At 29.6% G+C, this 16,944-nt stretch overlaps 6 protein-coding genes across 7 annotated transcripts; 4 read left to right on the top strand and 2 right to left on the bottom strand.

Moving 5' to 3' along the window:
- The first annotated feature begins 302 nt into the window (after positions 1-302).
- Positions 303-2,345, top strand: LOC143201394 (activating signal cointegrator 1). The gene is made up of 9 exons (XM_076412411.1): positions 303-460; positions 514-791; positions 866-984; positions 1,033-1,082; positions 1,135-1,387; positions 1,445-1,659; positions 1,710-1,831; positions 1,890-2,087; positions 2,144-2,345. Exons 1-9 carry the CDS (start codon positions 387-389, stop codon positions 2,206-2,208), a joined length of 1,374 nt encoding a protein of 457 aa, XP_076268526.1. The 5' UTR covers positions 303-386; the 3' UTR covers positions 2,209-2,345.
- Positions 2,346-2,462: 117 nt separating this feature from the next.
- On the top strand, positions 2,463-3,674 carry LOC143201506 (glutathione S-transferase 1). Its single transcript, XM_076412626.1, has 4 exons — positions 2,463-2,834; positions 2,993-3,193; positions 3,251-3,418; positions 3,477-3,674. Exons 1-4 carry the CDS (start codon positions 2,694-2,696, stop codon positions 3,627-3,629), a joined length of 663 nt encoding a protein of 220 aa, XP_076268741.1. The 5' UTR covers positions 2,463-2,693; the 3' UTR covers positions 3,630-3,674.
- A 27-nt stretch (positions 3,675-3,701) lies between these two features.
- Positions 3,702-6,746, bottom strand: LOC143201503 (synaptic vesicle 2-related protein). The gene is made up of 11 exons (XM_076412621.1): positions 6,142-6,746; positions 5,902-6,061; positions 5,753-5,849; positions 5,576-5,700; positions 5,452-5,515; positions 5,264-5,389; positions 4,987-5,201; positions 4,743-4,930; positions 4,571-4,682; positions 4,334-4,508; positions 3,702-4,274 (listed from the first exon to the last, which is right to left on the bottom strand). The coding sequence occupies exons 1-11, from the start codon at positions 6,275-6,277 to the stop codon at positions 4,116-4,118; spliced, it is 1,557 nt and encodes a 518-aa protein (XP_076268736.1). The 5' UTR covers positions 6,278-6,746; the 3' UTR covers positions 3,702-4,115.
- An 86-nt stretch (positions 6,747-6,832) lies between these two features.
- LOC143201505 (N-acetylneuraminate lyase) lies at positions 6,833-8,963 on the top strand. The gene is made up of 7 exons (XM_076412625.1): positions 6,833-6,959; positions 7,017-7,075; positions 7,713-7,783; positions 7,978-8,292; positions 8,346-8,491; positions 8,554-8,725; positions 8,781-8,963. Exons 1-7 carry the CDS (start codon positions 6,957-6,959, stop codon positions 8,915-8,917), a joined length of 903 nt encoding a protein of 300 aa, XP_076268740.1. The 5' UTR covers positions 6,833-6,956; the 3' UTR covers positions 8,918-8,963.
- A 1,374-nt stretch (positions 8,964-10,337) lies between these two features.
- On the top strand, positions 10,338-12,575 carry LOC143201504 (N-acetylneuraminate lyase). Of its 2 annotated transcripts, none has more exons than XM_076412622.1 (7): positions 10,338-10,470; positions 10,523-10,581; positions 10,805-10,875; positions 11,184-11,498; positions 11,553-11,698; positions 11,751-11,922; positions 12,361-12,575. In XM_076412622.1, the coding sequence occupies exons 1-7, from the start codon at positions 10,465-10,467 to the stop codon at positions 12,495-12,497; spliced, it is 906 nt and encodes a 301-aa protein (XP_076268737.1). In that variant the 5' UTR covers positions 10,338-10,464; the 3' UTR covers positions 12,498-12,575. The 2 variants fall into 2 exon arrangements, with proteins under 2 accessions (XP_076268737.1, XP_076268738.1); XM_076412623.1 differs by having other exon boundaries at positions 10,373-10,466.
- Positions 12,576-12,942: 367 nt separating this feature from the next.
- Rab8 (RAS oncogene family member Rab8) lies at positions 12,943-16,918 on the bottom strand. The gene is made up of 6 exons (XM_076412619.1): positions 16,683-16,918; positions 16,154-16,214; positions 15,924-16,096; positions 15,692-15,864; positions 14,312-14,451; positions 12,943-14,253 (listed from the first exon to the last, which is right to left on the bottom strand). Exons 1-5 carry the CDS (start codon positions 16,804-16,806, stop codon positions 14,356-14,358), a joined length of 627 nt encoding a protein of 208 aa, XP_076268734.1. The 5' UTR covers positions 16,807-16,918; the 3' UTR covers positions 12,943-14,253; positions 14,312-14,355.
- Between the last annotated feature and the right edge of the window lie 26 nt (positions 16,919-16,944).

Below are 16,944 nucleotides of genomic sequence, written 5' to 3'. Positions count from 1 at the left end.
CAAAAAACATGTACGTTAATAAGCAGTCTTTGGGAACTATAATTTTCGATATTATTCATTATGTAATAGGATAAAAGGAACAAATTTTTCATTACGACTTGCTAAATTATTTAACATGAACTGTTCACTACACCACAGAGACCCAAGCAATTATCTCCGTCCTTTAATTTCTCAAAATTAATACGGAAAGGAATTGGTACAATTCCGTCATTTGACATTACTGAAAAAATAATTACTATTTTCAGTACACAACTTTTTTAACTATCGACTAATTTTAATGTTTTGCGACTATCGACTTTTTCTCCTGTTTTGAGTCGGTAGTTCGCAAGTCTATTTATACCTAACCTCTATTACGCCTCTAATTTATAAACATATTTTATAGAAAAATGGCTGTAAATCAGAAATTAGTAAATAATCTAAAAGTAATTTTAGGTGGTGATGTGGAACATAACATCGTGGAGTATTTATATCAAAATATAATCGGAAAAACATGTATTAATCCTTGTATTTTAGATATATATCTACAATGAAACATGAAGAAGATTTCGAAGAATTTATGGAGAATATTGTCAATAAAAATAATATAGCCCACGTAAACGCTTATAATGCTATTAAATTTGCTATATTCGGTGATAAATTGAAGAAGAAACATATACAAAAACCTGTTGTTAATCAACAAAAACAAACTAAACCTGAACAGATCCCTCAAGACAATCAAAATTCCAATAAAAAAGGAAAGAAAAAATTCAAAGACATTAACACCTTTCAAGAGAAGAAGAAACAAAAAGAGGGTAAGACATGGAAATAATATTTCTATTATCTAATTAACTAAATCTAAACTAATTAAATAAAATTTTAATTATAGGTAGGCAACCGTGTAATTGTATGGGCCAAGAACATGATTTTATGAACAATTGTTTAGAATGTGGCAGAATTCACTGTGATGAAGAGGGTCCAGGGCCATGTTTGTATTGTGGAACTCCAGTAAGTTAGAACCTTACAGTATTTAACCATATTGATGAAATTTTGTAGATATCAGCGCGAGGGTATAATCAAAATGCTTCAAATACTAAAGCTATGAAGTACAGTTTTTATTTAATAAGTTGGTCATTAGATTAATATTTTCATTTTTAGACACAAAAAAAATGTTGTGTTTGATGATGACAATGATTATTTTAAAATTAATTCCAAATCTTCAGAAGCAAGTAAAAAAAAAATTGTTGTAGCTCTAGATTTTGCTAGTAGAAAAGTAATAGAAAGCACTGATGAAGACGTTCGCCTTAGAAGGATGCTGTTAGAAGATTCTATTGAGCATTTGAAAAGAGTTGAAACTTTATATAGCAATATTAAAAAAAATCAAGCAGGTCCAGTGTCTAAAAAGAACAATGTATGTACCATATATAACTTTGATTATCTTAAATATATCTATTGGTATTTGATATAGACAGTAAATGATGAATTAGTTGATCTTTTGATTCAAATGAGACACAAGAAGCCAAAAGAAAAAGAAGATTTGGGTAATGATACCAGTACTAATATGCCAATATTAAAATATGATAATACTGTTATTGATGAAGATCAGGTATCCCATATTGATCAAGGATTATGTTTAAGCATGCATCAACCATATGCTAGTTTACTAGTAGCTGGTGTAAAAAGGTTTGTGCGTACAGTGAATAATTTAGATAACATTTAATTCGATGTCTTAGGCATGAAGGAAGAACTTGGCCAACTACTCATAGAGGCCGTTTATGGATAGCTGCTGCTGCAAGGCAACCAGAAGAAGAAGAAATAGTGGCATTAGAGGATTTTTATAAACAGTTTTATAATGGTTGGCATATTTAAAAGATTATTAAAAAAATTATTTCATTTAAATAATTTTGTTTTAGACCAAACCTTAAAATTTCCTAGGGAGTATCCTACCAGTAGTTTATTAGGTTGTGTAACTGTAGAGGATTGTTTGAATCAAGAAGACTACAAGAAAAGGTTTGGTGATAATGATGAATCAACTAGTCCATATGTAATGATATGTTCAAATCCAATTATTTTGCCTATATTTTACCCCATTAGTGGAAAACATAAAATTTGTAAGTGATCTTTAACTTCTTTTGAATATTTAAGCTGCATAATTACTTTATTTCAGATCCTTTGGACAAAGATTTACATAAATGTGCTAGAATGGCCCTGCAACATGCGAAATATGTTTAAACGATTTAGTAATAAAACATAATGCCGTAAATTATGTTCTGTAACAAATTGTAATTTTTTTATGGTTGTCTTCTTGTTACATACACTTATAAAATATAGATGACCTGTTATCACAAAATATACAGATTCAATTTCAATGTTTTGTACTTATTATTTGGGAACCCTGAGTTTTATAATGAGCAGTTATAAAATTGCAACCCGTTTTACAATTAATGATGTACTACAGAAAACTGTATTATTAGAGACGTGGTATATTTATGGTTGCAGCATATTATTTTATTTTTAATAAAAAAAATTGTATAGAAATTAATGTTAATTTATAATTATAATAAACTTATAATTTATTATAATAGAAATATTGACAAAATAAAACAAATATGTTGATAACGAAATATCACCTTAAGCGATGTATTTTTCTATGGCGATATGTATGTATAACCTCAATTAATCAGGTTAATAACAAGTTTATTTAACAATATAAGAAAATGGGTGTTACGTTATATCATTTTGCTCCAAGTGGCCCATCCAGAGCAGCCCTTTTAGTTGCGAAAGCCATCGGTTTAGATGTTGATATAGAAGTTATTAATTTATTTAAAAAAGAACAATTTAATGAAGATTTTGTAAAGGTATGTAGAACAGAAAAATTAGAAACTCAATTGCTACTAATTAAAGTTGTTTTTTCGAGTTTCAAATAAGTATTTATATTGAATGAAGTATTGTTCATCAGAAACATATTCTTTAATAACTAAGTGATAATGTTAATTATTGATCCATTTATATATAGGTTAATCCACAACATACTGTTCCAACTCTTGTTGATGGGGATTTTGTTGTATGGGATAGTCATGCTATTGGCCCTTATCTAGCATCTGTGTATGGGAAGGATCCTAGTTTTTATCCTAAAGATCCCAAAGAAAGGGCAGTCATAGATCAAAGATTGTACTTTGACTGTGGCACACTATATCCTAGAATTAGGGCTATTTGTGTAAGCTTATGTTACAACATAAATGTTGCAAATATTTTATATTATATCCATTTTCAGTTTCCAGTACTGTTCTTAGGTGAGGATCAGATTCTTGATGAACACAAACAACCTTTAGAGGAAGCACTGGGATTTTTGGATGTGTTTTTAGAGGGAAATGATTTTGTTACTGGAAGTAAATTAACTGTTGCTGATTGTTCCCTCATAGCTTCTGTGACCAGTATCATGGTAAATGCTATCAACTTATCCATACATGAAGCTAATTCCAATATTTGACAAATTTTAGGCTATTGGTTGGGATATATCTCCTTATGGAAATGTAAAAAATTGGGTAGCCAGATGTGCTTTGGCAATTCCTGGCTATACTGAAGCTAATCAAGGAGCGGAAGAGTTTGGAAAAGCAGTAAGAAGTAAACTTGCTCCTGGTCAACTTAATTAAATAAATATATTTCCTATTTTTTTAAATAAATGTTTTTAAATATAATATTTTTATTAAAGACACAATAATATAACTTTCTATATAAAGTTTATTAAATTAATAGTTAAGTTATAAATAGTTTATAAAAAATAACATTGAGATAAAAAGAGAAGAATTAAAAAAATCACTTTGGTATTAATTGCAATTAGTAACTAGTATCTTACAAAAATATGTTTAAAAATATATTTGTTCTTGTGATGTATAAGTTCTTTTAAATAGATAAAAAACTGATCTAAGAAAATTCAATTGATATCACAATTTCACAATCATCTGTTGATTTTTTAATGTTTTATGTAAATATTTGTTAATCACAATTTTACACTTATAATATCAAATAACTGTCGAAATTAAATTAAGTACCATGAGAAGTATAGTAATACATTTTGGTTTAAATTTAATGGACGGGAATAAATATTGTACGGTATTATAGTGACTTAGATTGTAGTTCTATTTGGTAACACTAGCCTGTTGTCTTTGTTCAGGAGTATTATCTGGCAACTCTTTGCCTGTTGTTTCAATTGGTAGAATTATGCAGGCAATGGCAGCCAATAGTGCTGCTGTAGCATAAGTTGATGTTGCTAGTGTTATTGAGGTTTTGAGTAATACCTGAGTACAACAGCAAATTCAAAACATATAACTAACTAAATTTAGTATACAATGCTTACTTGTGCAACATAAGGAGTAGCCATAGCACCTAATCTAGCCATGGCACTACATGACCCTACTCCAACAGATCTCAAAGATGTAGGGTACACTTCTGGAGTATACACATAAGCTGCCTGAAATACTCCAGCGATAATACCCCTTGCCAAAAACAGCATTATTGTTAATATTGCTCTCCTGTAATGTGTTGATATTAGAAAACTGTAGTAAAATAAGACAACAATAATTGTTTAACTTACTTTCCGGGACAGACAACTAAAAAGCAACAACACACAGCATAAATAACAAATTGCACAGCCATAGTTTTCTTCCTACCAAATCGTTCAATAATTAAAATTGTTATAAATATTCCTAAAATTATTTTTTGTTATAATATATATCATAAGCCATGAATATCCCAGTTTGTTTTACCTGGAAATTCTGCCAACGTAGTCCACAACAAATCTATATAATCAGTAGTTTGAAGCTGTTTACAATCAGCAGCACATGTATCTATAGCTTGAGCTGGTAACTGCTCTTCAGAACATACTATTGATGACGTTTCAAATAATTCTGTTGTCATTAAAACAAGGCCGTAGTAACAAAATGCACAAGATGACCTGAAGTAAGATTCTCAATTATTCATAATAAAAAGAGAAATTATTGTAATATTTACCAAATAAACCATAATAATAATGATGTTAATCTCAATGATGGGACAAGTAAATCTCTAAAACGCCCTCTGTGAGGAGCTGAAGTCATTGCATCATCAACAACTAGTCGCCCTAATAACATTGGCTTTCCATTATCTTTGGCTATTTTTTCTAGAGTTTCTAAAGCCTTATCTGTTTGTCCACTTGCAACATGAAATCTAGCTGATTCAGGTAACCACTAGTAATTAATAAATTTAATCATAAATATATTTTGAAATAAATATAACAAAGGCTACTCACAGGACAAATTAAAGCAAATGCAAGTAAGGGACCAGTTGACAATGCTAATAACCACTGCCAACCTAAGGTGGGCATAATAACTAGAGCTAAAGCTACCTCAAAACATGCACCTAATGCCCAGAAACACTGTAACATAATTTTAATTTTTTTTTTTAAGTGACAATTATAACATTAACCAAACAACTTACATCAAGTAAAACAACACATTTAGCTCTTTGCTTTGTTGGTAGAAACTCAGCATATAATGTTACACTAAAATGAATGCAAACATATACTGGCAAGCAATGAAATGAAATTTTTATGCAAACTTACGACTGTGGAGTGCATCCAATAGCAAACCCTACTAAGCCTCTTAATAACAACATCCACAAAAAACTAGGTGCTATTGAACTCAACAAACCATAATAGAATAATAAAACAGCACATAAACTAAGAGCCTAAAAACAAAATATAAGTAATGGATTAATACCTTATTTACAAAAAAAATACATGTTTTCGCCCATATCTATCACTTAAGTTACCCCAGAATGTTGAAGAAAGCATCATCCCTAAAAATACTATTGTAGTTGTTAAAGCTTGTTGATATCTAAAAGTAATTCAATGTTAAAAAAGTGGAATGTCATTTGCAACTTTCTTGCCTTGTAATATGCCAACTGCAATGTAAAGCTGGTGATAAAATGGATAAAATTGTCATTTCCATACTATCAGCCATCCAACAAAGACCTGTCCACAAAGATAACTTAACTTGAAACCAACCAAAACCTAATGCATTGACAGCTTGTGTTACTGTGAATGTATCTAAAATTATAACAAAAAAGTATTATTTTAAGATGAAAAGTAGAAAAACTATAATGAAAATATAAAATATAGTAAATTACCATCTGGAACAACAGAAACTGAAGCCATTTCAATTTCCTGTGGAATTGTTGTATCAGGGTCAACAGGCGCATCTCGTGTTTGAGTTTGGGAGTTGCCATCTATATCTTGATATCCTTTAGACCGTTTTAAAACCATTGTTTTTAAATACTTGTTTTATTTACGTTCAGTTTGTTTACGTGGAAAGTCAATGCTTCAAGACATAACCTCATAAGATTTGACAACTGTAAATCGACTTCATTTCAAAGAATACTTTAAGGCCTTGGAAATAGACAACCAAATATTTCATTACATAATACTTTTTATTTGATATTTAAAATGTATTCCCGCACATTGTGATTTAAGACTAAAAACGCAAACAATGTAACTTTTCTATACTCGCGAATATATATTACGTGATAATACGTGACCTCAAAGCCGGATATAAATAGACTGTTTCTGTATACTTACCTAAGTCAATGGAGGGCTTTTATGTTGTATGTTAAATTCATTTTATTAAATGAGAACTAATTTTATCAAAACAAATATAGATTGCAAAATATAAAAGCGTAACGAAAATATAGTATGAAATTAGTTAGTATTTCAAAGTATGCTATTATATTATATAATAGTAATTATGAGGATTAAGTAGATTGTTTGTAAATAACATTGTTATCTCTATAGCTAAATAATATAAAGCTATGTTATTGAAATGTCCACCGTTATGTATATATATGCTTATCAGAAACTAAAAGGATATATATAAAAGAGATACGAATATATTATACACATTATTTTAATTTGATCTTTATAAGTGAGTATACAGGCGTAATAAACTATGGTAAGCTGTTAACCCGAGAGTTAATGAATATTTTTTAAGTAATTTAAAACATTACAGGCAAAATTTACCTTCAGAGGTTTAATGGCACCAGTCTTTACCGCATTTAAAGATGATTTGTAAGTATCATTTAATATTGATTTTATTTATATATAGATTTATTCATCCAGCTGCAAATTATTCGGTATTGTATACATTCTTTGAAGAATATGTCATGAATAAGTTTACGTTTTTCACATATCCAATAAGAGAATATGTCGGCTTGGTAAATGTAGTTGTTAAGGATTCGAATCCCGCAGGACATAGATATACTTTATGTTTGTGAATGTAAAGGTCTCTAGGTAACAGAATAAAATCCAACTAGGAATAGATGTGTTCTCGGATGGTTTCTAAAGTTGGATAGTAGCCAGTCGATAGTCTTAATTCTGAGGGCCATGGTTAGTAAAATAAAAACGTTACAATATAAAAAGACAATTGATTGTTTCTTCAATTTAATATTTTTAATTTAATAGAAATTTTAAAACGCCTATAAAATTTATTTATATAAGTAGTAATTTTTAATAAGTATTTACCAAAAAAAATGACGCAAATCTTGAAGAAGATAAAATTGAAGCATATTCTTGATAATATTAAGAGCTTTATCAATTTTTAGTTTCCTCATACAATGATAAACAGTTTCATATTTCACAAGACTTGTTAAATAAATGCACAATGATATTAAAATAAGCAATACATTAATTTTATTAACTATTTTAGGTCTGCTAACACAGAAATTATCCCTAAATATGCAAAATTTCTAGCAGATGCCGGAATCCCAGCTGTGTTGAGTAAGATTTTTAAAGTATTTTGTTTATTAAAAAAAATCTGCGCAATCGTGTTGTTTTATCGCAAGATGGTACTTTAAATATATACTTGTTGACTTTGTGGATTGCAATCTATTTCCTAATAGCTTTTAAAACATTATAATTTTTTTAAAATTAAAAGTCAATACACATAAAAGAAATAACGTATTTTTTGTTAGTTCATGGAACGACTGGGGAAGGTATGTCAATGACGGTGGCTGAAAGAAAGTCCGTCGCTGAAGCGTGGGTAGCTGCTGCCAAGGCTACAAAACAACATGTCATGGTTCAAGTTGGGGGCTGTCCATTACCAGATGCACAGGAATTGGCGAGGCATGCCGAAAAAATTGGAGTAGACTCTATTCTGTGCCTTCCTGAACTGTATTTCAAACCGAGTACACCTCAACAGTTGATTGATTACTTAAAAAATATCTCACAAGCCGCTCCAAATACACCCCTGCTGTACTATCACATCCCCGCTTGGACCACAGTAGATAGTAAAATATTAAATATAATATCTTCGATATTTTTTAAACACTCATATCCTCAGTTAACATGGAACAATTTCTAAACCAATCAGTTGGCCAAATACCCACATTCCACGGTATTAAATACACTTCCAATGACTTGGCCGAGGGATATAACGCTCTGAAAGCTGCCGGTGGACGTTACGCAGTTTTTTTGGGTGCTGATACAGTAAGTCTGTTTTAAATTGCCTCATCTGATGTTTCCTTAAATACCGCCTCTATTTTATGTAGCTAGTAGAGCCAGCTTTCGCCCTAGGGTTTGATTCCGCCATCGCGACAGGTCTGAATATTCTCCCGGGACATTTTGTTAAAATAGTGGAAGCCGTTCAGGAAAACAGGATCTGTGACGCTAGGACGATCCAAGAAAAACTCACGGCTGCCTGTAAAGTCATAACAAAAGATGGTCGGTAATTTTATTTTAATTCTACCCGATAAATCATCATAGACCATCTGTTTAGGCGCTTGGGTGCCAACAATGAAAGCTGCAATGAACCTAGTCACGCCGATAAAAGTTGGACAGGCAAGGCCACCGTTAAAAAATCTCACGGAACCGCAAATAAACGACATGAAATCGAATTTAACTCAGCATCTTTAAGTTTAGGTTAGGTTTTGTTGACATTTAATAAAAATTTTCCCTTTTACCCGGTGTTTTTATATAGTTAAAAATAAGTGCTGGGTATGTGAATGTGATATGAATGAAGGTCTGCAAAGGATTAACTACAAACAATAAAGAAAGACATTTTGCTCTAGGGAATTAGTACAAACATACTATCTAAATAACAAATATATCAAATATAGTTATCTCAAAATAACTATTTACATTGCATCATATCACATAATATATATTCACTTAATTTTCAAATTCTAAACAAGAATCAACGGAAAATAATGTTCACGGTTTAGCATTTTTGATTAAATTAAGTACTCAATGATATACAGCGTTTTGAATATAATTGACTGGCTTGTAAGTACCAAAAAATAGGTTATTAATTCAAGCGAATCTAATTAATATTTTTTAGTTGGGGCCTATTAATTTCAAAATGCCCGAAAACATATCTCCTAAGGAACTCGCAATATTGAAAAAAGGCTCTTCCGAATATTTCCATGGAATTATTAAACATATATTACTCTTTATAATGGCATTTGTTGTTAATAGCGATACATGTGCTACAAAAACATAATTATGAATAGTACGATCAACAACTGCCTGTATATTTATAAATGTTTATTAAAAGAATATCTATCTGCATTATGGAATATCAACAAATTCTATTAAAAAAATATCGATTTATTCTTAAGGGACGATGTATTCTTGTCCAGAAACCTGAAAAATATCGATTGTTTCCAAGCTTTCCGATCTACTTTATACATTATTCTATCGTATCAAAGTAAAAAGTCAGATAATTTTATTTTCACCGTATTACAGCTATTCGAAAGACATTCCGAAAATTTTTAAAATAGTAAAAATCCAAATTTTGTTATTGTTTTGCTTTGATACGACGGAAGAATATACAAAGTTTCACACCAAATTTCAAGTAAATCGATTCGGTAGAACTTCAAATATCATATAACCCAATTGGAAAAAGCAGTTTCTTACCTTACGTTGGTTACGTTTAGAAAATGATTGAAATTTTGAAAAATCCTTTAAAGGGCATATTCTTAAAGAGTTGATCTTTGAAGATATGAAAAAAAAAACGATTTTTTCATAGTTCTAGACGAGATTACCGGCTTAATTCAATAATTGTACTATACTAGTACCTATTCAGTTATTAAAATAATAAATTGCATATGTGGATACGTTTAATCACGTCCAACTTGATAAAATATGGAAAAAGATCAATTTTTGTTTAAACAACGCAAAATTGTGTTAACAATGAACGACCCAGTAAACCATCCCATTTCCTATTAAAAATCGAAGACCCCCAATATATCTTATTTATATCCATCCTGTTCTCTCACTCGCAAAAGGTGAACAAATTGAGAGAAATCAGGTTTCACTTTTACCTTCTGCGAATCATGTGTTCGAAGGCTGAATTAATTTTGTCGACGGTGTTTAGCCGCAAGAATAAATTGCACCGCTGTCCATAGCCATTGTGTACTGGCCTGTATAACAAATATTTGATTTAAGACCCACATTTAACGATGTTAGTAAGTATTTTATTTTATACTTGAATCCCATACTGTTTGCTATGTCTTTTAGGTCAATTTTACTTTTATCGGGATTATGGCTCCCGTATTTACTATATTCAATCCCGATTTGTAAGTTAATGATTCATAAATAATTACCGCTTAGTATAATTAGTTTATATAACACAGTATAATTAAAGGATTTAAAACGCTTATGACTTCATTTACCATGAGAAAATGTACTACTGTGTAAAAGTTTAAATTACAATTAGGTCACTATATAAAAATAGTTCAACACTGTTTAAATTTGGACCCCAATATTTATATTATTTGCTTATTTACTGTTACTTTTCAGTTCGATAAATGTCGAAAAAATCCCCAGTTATGCTAATTATTTACTAGATTCTGGAATTCATGGAGTTCTAAGTAAGTGAATAAATTATACAGCCAGCCTAATAAAACAGCCAACGCATTCGCACAACGCCAATGCAGTCGACTATTATATATGGTCAATTTATAAAAAAAAAGTAGCAGCAGTTTATAAAAATTCAAAATTCGTTTTAAACCCAGAGCGCGTATTGCCTTCTCATTTTGTCCTAGTTAAAAATAGAAATAAATTCGCCTATAAAATTCGCCGGGTTGTCAAATGTCATTTTTATTACGTGCATTGACTGTTTTATTGGACGTGCTATATATCCAATATATAATATTAAGGCTCGGTTTTGATATTTTAGTTGGTGCTACCAGCGGAGAAGGTACATCCCTATCGGTTCAAGAACGAAAAAATATCACCGAAGCATGGGCCAATGCCGTGAAATCAACGCACCAACATCTGATGGTACAAGTAGGGGGCGCCCCATTTCCCGACGTGCTGGAATTAGCTAGACATGCAGAATCAATGGGTGCCGATTCGATCTTAACTATGCCCGAGTTATATTTCAAGCCCAAAAAAACCCAGGAACTAATCAATTACCTCAAATTCATTAGCGCCGCGGCACCTCGTACTCCACTCCTGTATTACCACAATCCCGGACATACGTCCGTTAACAGTATGATTCCCGTTCTGCTCGTGAATAACCCGCTTTGATTTGTTCAGTTTTCAGTCGATATGGCCGAGATGTTGGAGATGGCATCTGGACAAATACCGAATTTAAAAGGAATTAAGTATACGTCCAACGATTTAGCTGGTGGTTATGCAGCACTACAAGCGGTTAATGGTCGCTATACCGTTTTTATTGGAGGAGATTATGTCGGAAATACGTAATTACAATATAGCCTATTACTAAATATATATTTTATAGCTAATTGAGCCAGCCTTTGCACTGGGATTTGATTCGGCCATTGCGACTTCAATGAACGTGCTGCCTAGATATTCCATTGAAATGCTTCAATCAGTAAAAGAATCGAATTTGGAAAAAGCAAAAAGTTTACAGCAAAACTTAACAAGATTTGTTGATACGCTAAAAAAATACGGTATACAAATTATACGTATATATGGAAGGTCATCCGTTGGTTTCTTTTTGATAATGCTATTTAAACCACACCTATAAATATCCTATTAAAGAGAGCACAACTTCAGAGGCTGTTTATGGAAAACAGTGTCAGTTAAATAGTTATCGCTACTACAATAGACCAATTTTCTTACACATTCTTTGAATCGATACTTAATGTATTCCCATAAAAATAGTCCAACCCCATTAAAAACAGATTTTTGATCAATTCATGATTAGAACTATTCTGCGAGAACTAGTCATAGCACTGTTGTTGAAAAAAGTAGGAATCAATAATTAACATCAATCGCTATACCAAAATTAAAATAACAAGCATCTCAAAAGTAAACCAACAACGGCTTACCTTATACATTATTATATGTATACGTTAAATATTAATATAAATCTTAATATTTTAAAGGTTCGAAGGTTTCGGGGATGAAATTAGCTATGAATCTGTTTACCCCAATTAATGTTGGATTAGCACGACCACCTCTACAAAATGTAAATCCGTCTAAAATTGGAGAAATTAAATCAAATTTGGAACCTTTTTTATGAATTCATCATCAGCAAAATTTGTAGGTATAATGTGAAATAACGCAAACTGTACGTTAGGTAATAAAAGTTTGTTCAATATTTGTTTACTTTGCCTTACGGCTTTCCTACTTAATAGATACAATACATGTAGTAAAACCAGATAATTATGATAGATGGGTGGTTGGCAACCAGTGGAAACTATGTTGTTTTAGCAGTATCTATATAATCTATGGTTTATTATTGTCATTCACGCTAAATCACGATAGTTATTAATATTTTTGGCAAAAAAAAAACGAATAATGATAATGGGGTATATGAAAAGACCCCAACCCACACAAGGTTCAACAGGTAGCAAAGTAACCACCAAAAGTTAATGTTTGGTGAGAACTTGTAAGCTTTTCGTTTAACGCTAATTCAAAAATACCATTAAAGAAAAAGGGAGTGGAAACACAATCAAAAACAAAAATATCACCATAAAAGTTTATTAAAATTATAAAAAATCATTTTTTAAATGTAATTTATTTACATAGCGTGTAATGTAAAAAATTAACTAAAAGGGCATGTCCTTAACTCAAGAAATGTTATACAAAGTGTATAAAAATCTAACAGATGATCGAGAACCCAAATAAAGTAGGTTCGATGGGTGTTAAATAAGCTTATAGAAAAACCAAAAGTCCATATATCTCCTATATGAATGCCTCCAAAAGAAAATATATCGCAAAAATTGATGCCCCTATATATAAGGAAAAATTATATAATATGATTTAAGCCTTTTTAACAATTACATAAGAATATCAGATATCGTGGATGCGATAATGTAATAATTATGTACATATACCAAATCAAATAGAATTGAAACACTTCATTGATGTCATTGATACCTCTTTTGGACCATGAGGTTATTAAGATGTGCACACAATATTCTATATAAATTACCTAAATACAGCGGTAAAAAATGAATTACCTCAATCACAAGTATTTTTTTATCCGAAAGACAGGTAATACCTCTTTGTGTTTAATTAAGGTAAATATAATGTCTCACCGAACTTCGCAACGGAGGAAGTTACTTTAAAAAAACAAAATATAATAAAATATAAAGCATGTTTGATTAAACCTACAGTAGTATCCTAAATTTAAAAAGGATTGAAATTAACAACTAAAATAAACACTAAACTGATAAATGTTCATGAAAAATATTTGTCTGGAAAACATTTAATAATAAAATATCAGTTTATCACATCAACATAAAACATATCAACAATGTAACAGAAAAGCCTGCTATAAAATTAACTTCCTGCACACGGACTGAGAACAAACATATACTGATTAATATTTTAAAGCAATCTTTCAATAAAATTCATTAAGTAGAATATTTTATAAAGCAAATTTACATTCCAGATGAAAATTATATGTAATTTAAATTAAGCCCCTATTAATATTCGAAATAATAAGTAAATTGATTAACCCCTATTAATATTCTCTTGATAAAGTCAACTAGAAACGAAAAATAAAGAATATAGTTACTGTTTGAACACTACTTAGCATCACTGTATATTGTATATTGTGTATTAAAATATAGACAAAAAAATAGACGGTTCTCATAAGCAACAAATAAATAACATTTTGTCAGAATAACATTTAAAACCAAACATCAAAGAGGAGCACCTTGGTCGTTGGTTCAAGTCACATATATATATTGTAAATTTATAATCATCTTATAACATGTTGTTCTCACTGCACATCCACCAATCTCATCGTTTTTTTTTATCCGAAAAATCTACCAAACAAAAATATATATTGAAATAACATATGATATGTTTAACGAAAGAACATACCTTAACAAAGATGGCGGCAGTGTGGAATCTATATCTGGATATGGTCAGAGAAGGGTGCAACGAGATAACCAACTTGTAGGTTTTTTCATGGGTTCAGTTGGGGTTAATTTGTGGCCACCTTTCGGAGGATTACTAGCTTCCTAAACACATATATAATTAAATACATTTACCATTAAATGCCAATAATAATCAATAAAAATCATTATAATTTACATCAAATAGCTCTTAAATAATGAAGTTAACAGTTAATAAAAAAAATTCAATTTAAAATTAATGTTTGCGAATAGTAGTATCATTAGTTTAATTAAATTGAAATTCACTAATAGCCCAATACTGTAAAAAAATACTTAATAGACGCTATATAAAGCTACTTTATTGTAGACTGTGTCTAGAATAACAGAACATTAAAGTAATATTGCCTTGTTATTTAAGAACTACATAATGTAAATCTATCAAACCAAGAGGAAATAACAATTTTTACGCTAAATCATATTTAATTTTATATAACTAATTATATATTTATAAACTTTATATTTATTTACTCAAATTTTATTCTGTACAGACATTATGTAGTTATTGAAAAAAATTTAAACATGACAACTATTATTTCCTTAAATATTAAATAACCATCTAAAAAATAAATGTGTATAAAATATATAGCATGCACTTTTTATAACTTAAAATAATTCATCTAAATGAACATTAGTAGAAGCACTTATGATATTTATGAAGTAAAATGATTATGAAATTTGTTAACACTTATAATAGTGAATAGTTATTTCCAAAACGTAGCTACAAACCTGAATACTAACCATGCAAAAATTACCGTTGCAAGTAACCAAATTATAATTACAAAACAATGTTAAAGCAATTCAACAAAAAAATTATTTAAAAATGTGTATTCCTTAATGTGCCTTAATAAATTGTTACTTTGGTAGATTAGTAGCTATATAAATCTACAGTCTTGTAGATCAAAAATTAATAAAATTTTGAAAATATCTGCCAATGATAATATGAAGCCCAAAAAGAAACATTATTTACCTTCTACCATAGACAGGGCGAGCAATAGAAAAGATAGAGAAATATTAATCAATATCAGCAATAAATATCATAACAGTTACATTTACACAATGTGTTCCAAATAATAATGTTATTAAAATTCAAGTCAACATCTATCTATAAAATAATAGAATCTATCCTTGATCTACCTTAAAACTATATGACAAAAAGGAACACATGTTGTAAATTTAATAGTTTTAAATCAATAAGAACAATAAAGAAATCCTTTAGTGTTCTTCTTTTAATAATTTCAAATATAAAATCAAGAACTTATAACAATTATTTTTATTTAAAAAAACACTTATTTTATATTTTTCTTACCAGTTTTTTTTCCATTTTGGTTTTTATATCACGGGCTAATGTAAAGAATGCATCTTCAACCCTAATACTAGCTTTAGCGCTGGTTTCTATAAATTTAATACCATATTCAACAGCTAACTGCTCACCCCTTTCTTTTGAAACCTGTCGTTTTTCTTCAAGTTCACATTTATTTCCTGCCAAAAATTATATGTAAAAATAAAGCCCCTTGCAGATACATTATGTTAATTTATACCTAGTAACATTTTTTCAACATCAGCAGATGCATTTTCTTCAATATTTCTTATCCAATTTTTAATATTTTCAAAACTTTTTTCATTTGTAATATCATATACCAACATAATACCCATTGCTCCTCGGTAATATGCTGTTGTTATTGTTCTGAACCTCTCTTGGCCAGCGGTATCCCTTTAATGAATTTACATTTCATAAAATCAAATGTAGTAGCAACATTTTTTGTCTTACCAAATTTGTAATTTAATTTTTTTGCCATCCAAATCTATTGTTCTTATTTTAAAGTCGATTCCTATAAAATGTATATTTGTAGTTTATTATATATATAAAAAACTTAAGACCAGAACATAAATAAAAAAAACATAAAATGTTAATTACAAAGAATTAAGTTAGTTTCCAAAAAAATATTAGTCATCAGTTCTTAGTAACATAATGTAAATATATACACATTCCTACAAGTTCCTATTAATATTTTTAATTATATATATATATATATATATATATATATATATATATATATATATATATATATATATATATATATATATATATATAATTGTATCAGTGTGTATTGTGTTATTAACTATGGTCATATAATTATAATAATTATGGTTTATTTAAAGGTGTGGTTTACAAAAAAAAACATAAAAATACTGCAAAAATGTTAAATAAAAGTGATGACAAAGATTTATGAATACAGAAACAACCAAATAAATGGAAAGTTCACAGGTTGTAAAAAATAAAACTCAAGCTTACTCACCTATGGTTGAAATAAAGGTTGTATTAAAGGCGTCCTCTGAAAATCGAAATAACACACAAGTTTTCCCTACACCAGAATCACCAATAAGTAACAATTTAAATAAGTAATCGTATGTTTTGGCCATGTTTATTAAAATTATTTATTTAACTTCAGTACTTCTTTTCTAGCAGATATTAATTAAACACTGGATCTTTTTTACGTTTACAACTAATAACGTCATCTGTCAAATTCACAAAGCGGCATTTTAAACAATAAAATTACC

The sequence above is a fragment of the Rhynchophorus ferrugineus genome, unplaced genomic scaffold, assembly GCF_030347505.1.
Source record: "Rhynchophorus ferrugineus isolate W39M unplaced genomic scaffold, kcgeb_rfMv2 rfM8, whole genome shotgun sequence".
NCBI lineage: Eukaryota > Metazoa > Arthropoda > Insecta > Coleoptera > Curculionidae > Rhynchophorus > Rhynchophorus ferrugineus.
This window is presented reverse-complemented; position numbering and strand designations above follow the sequence as displayed.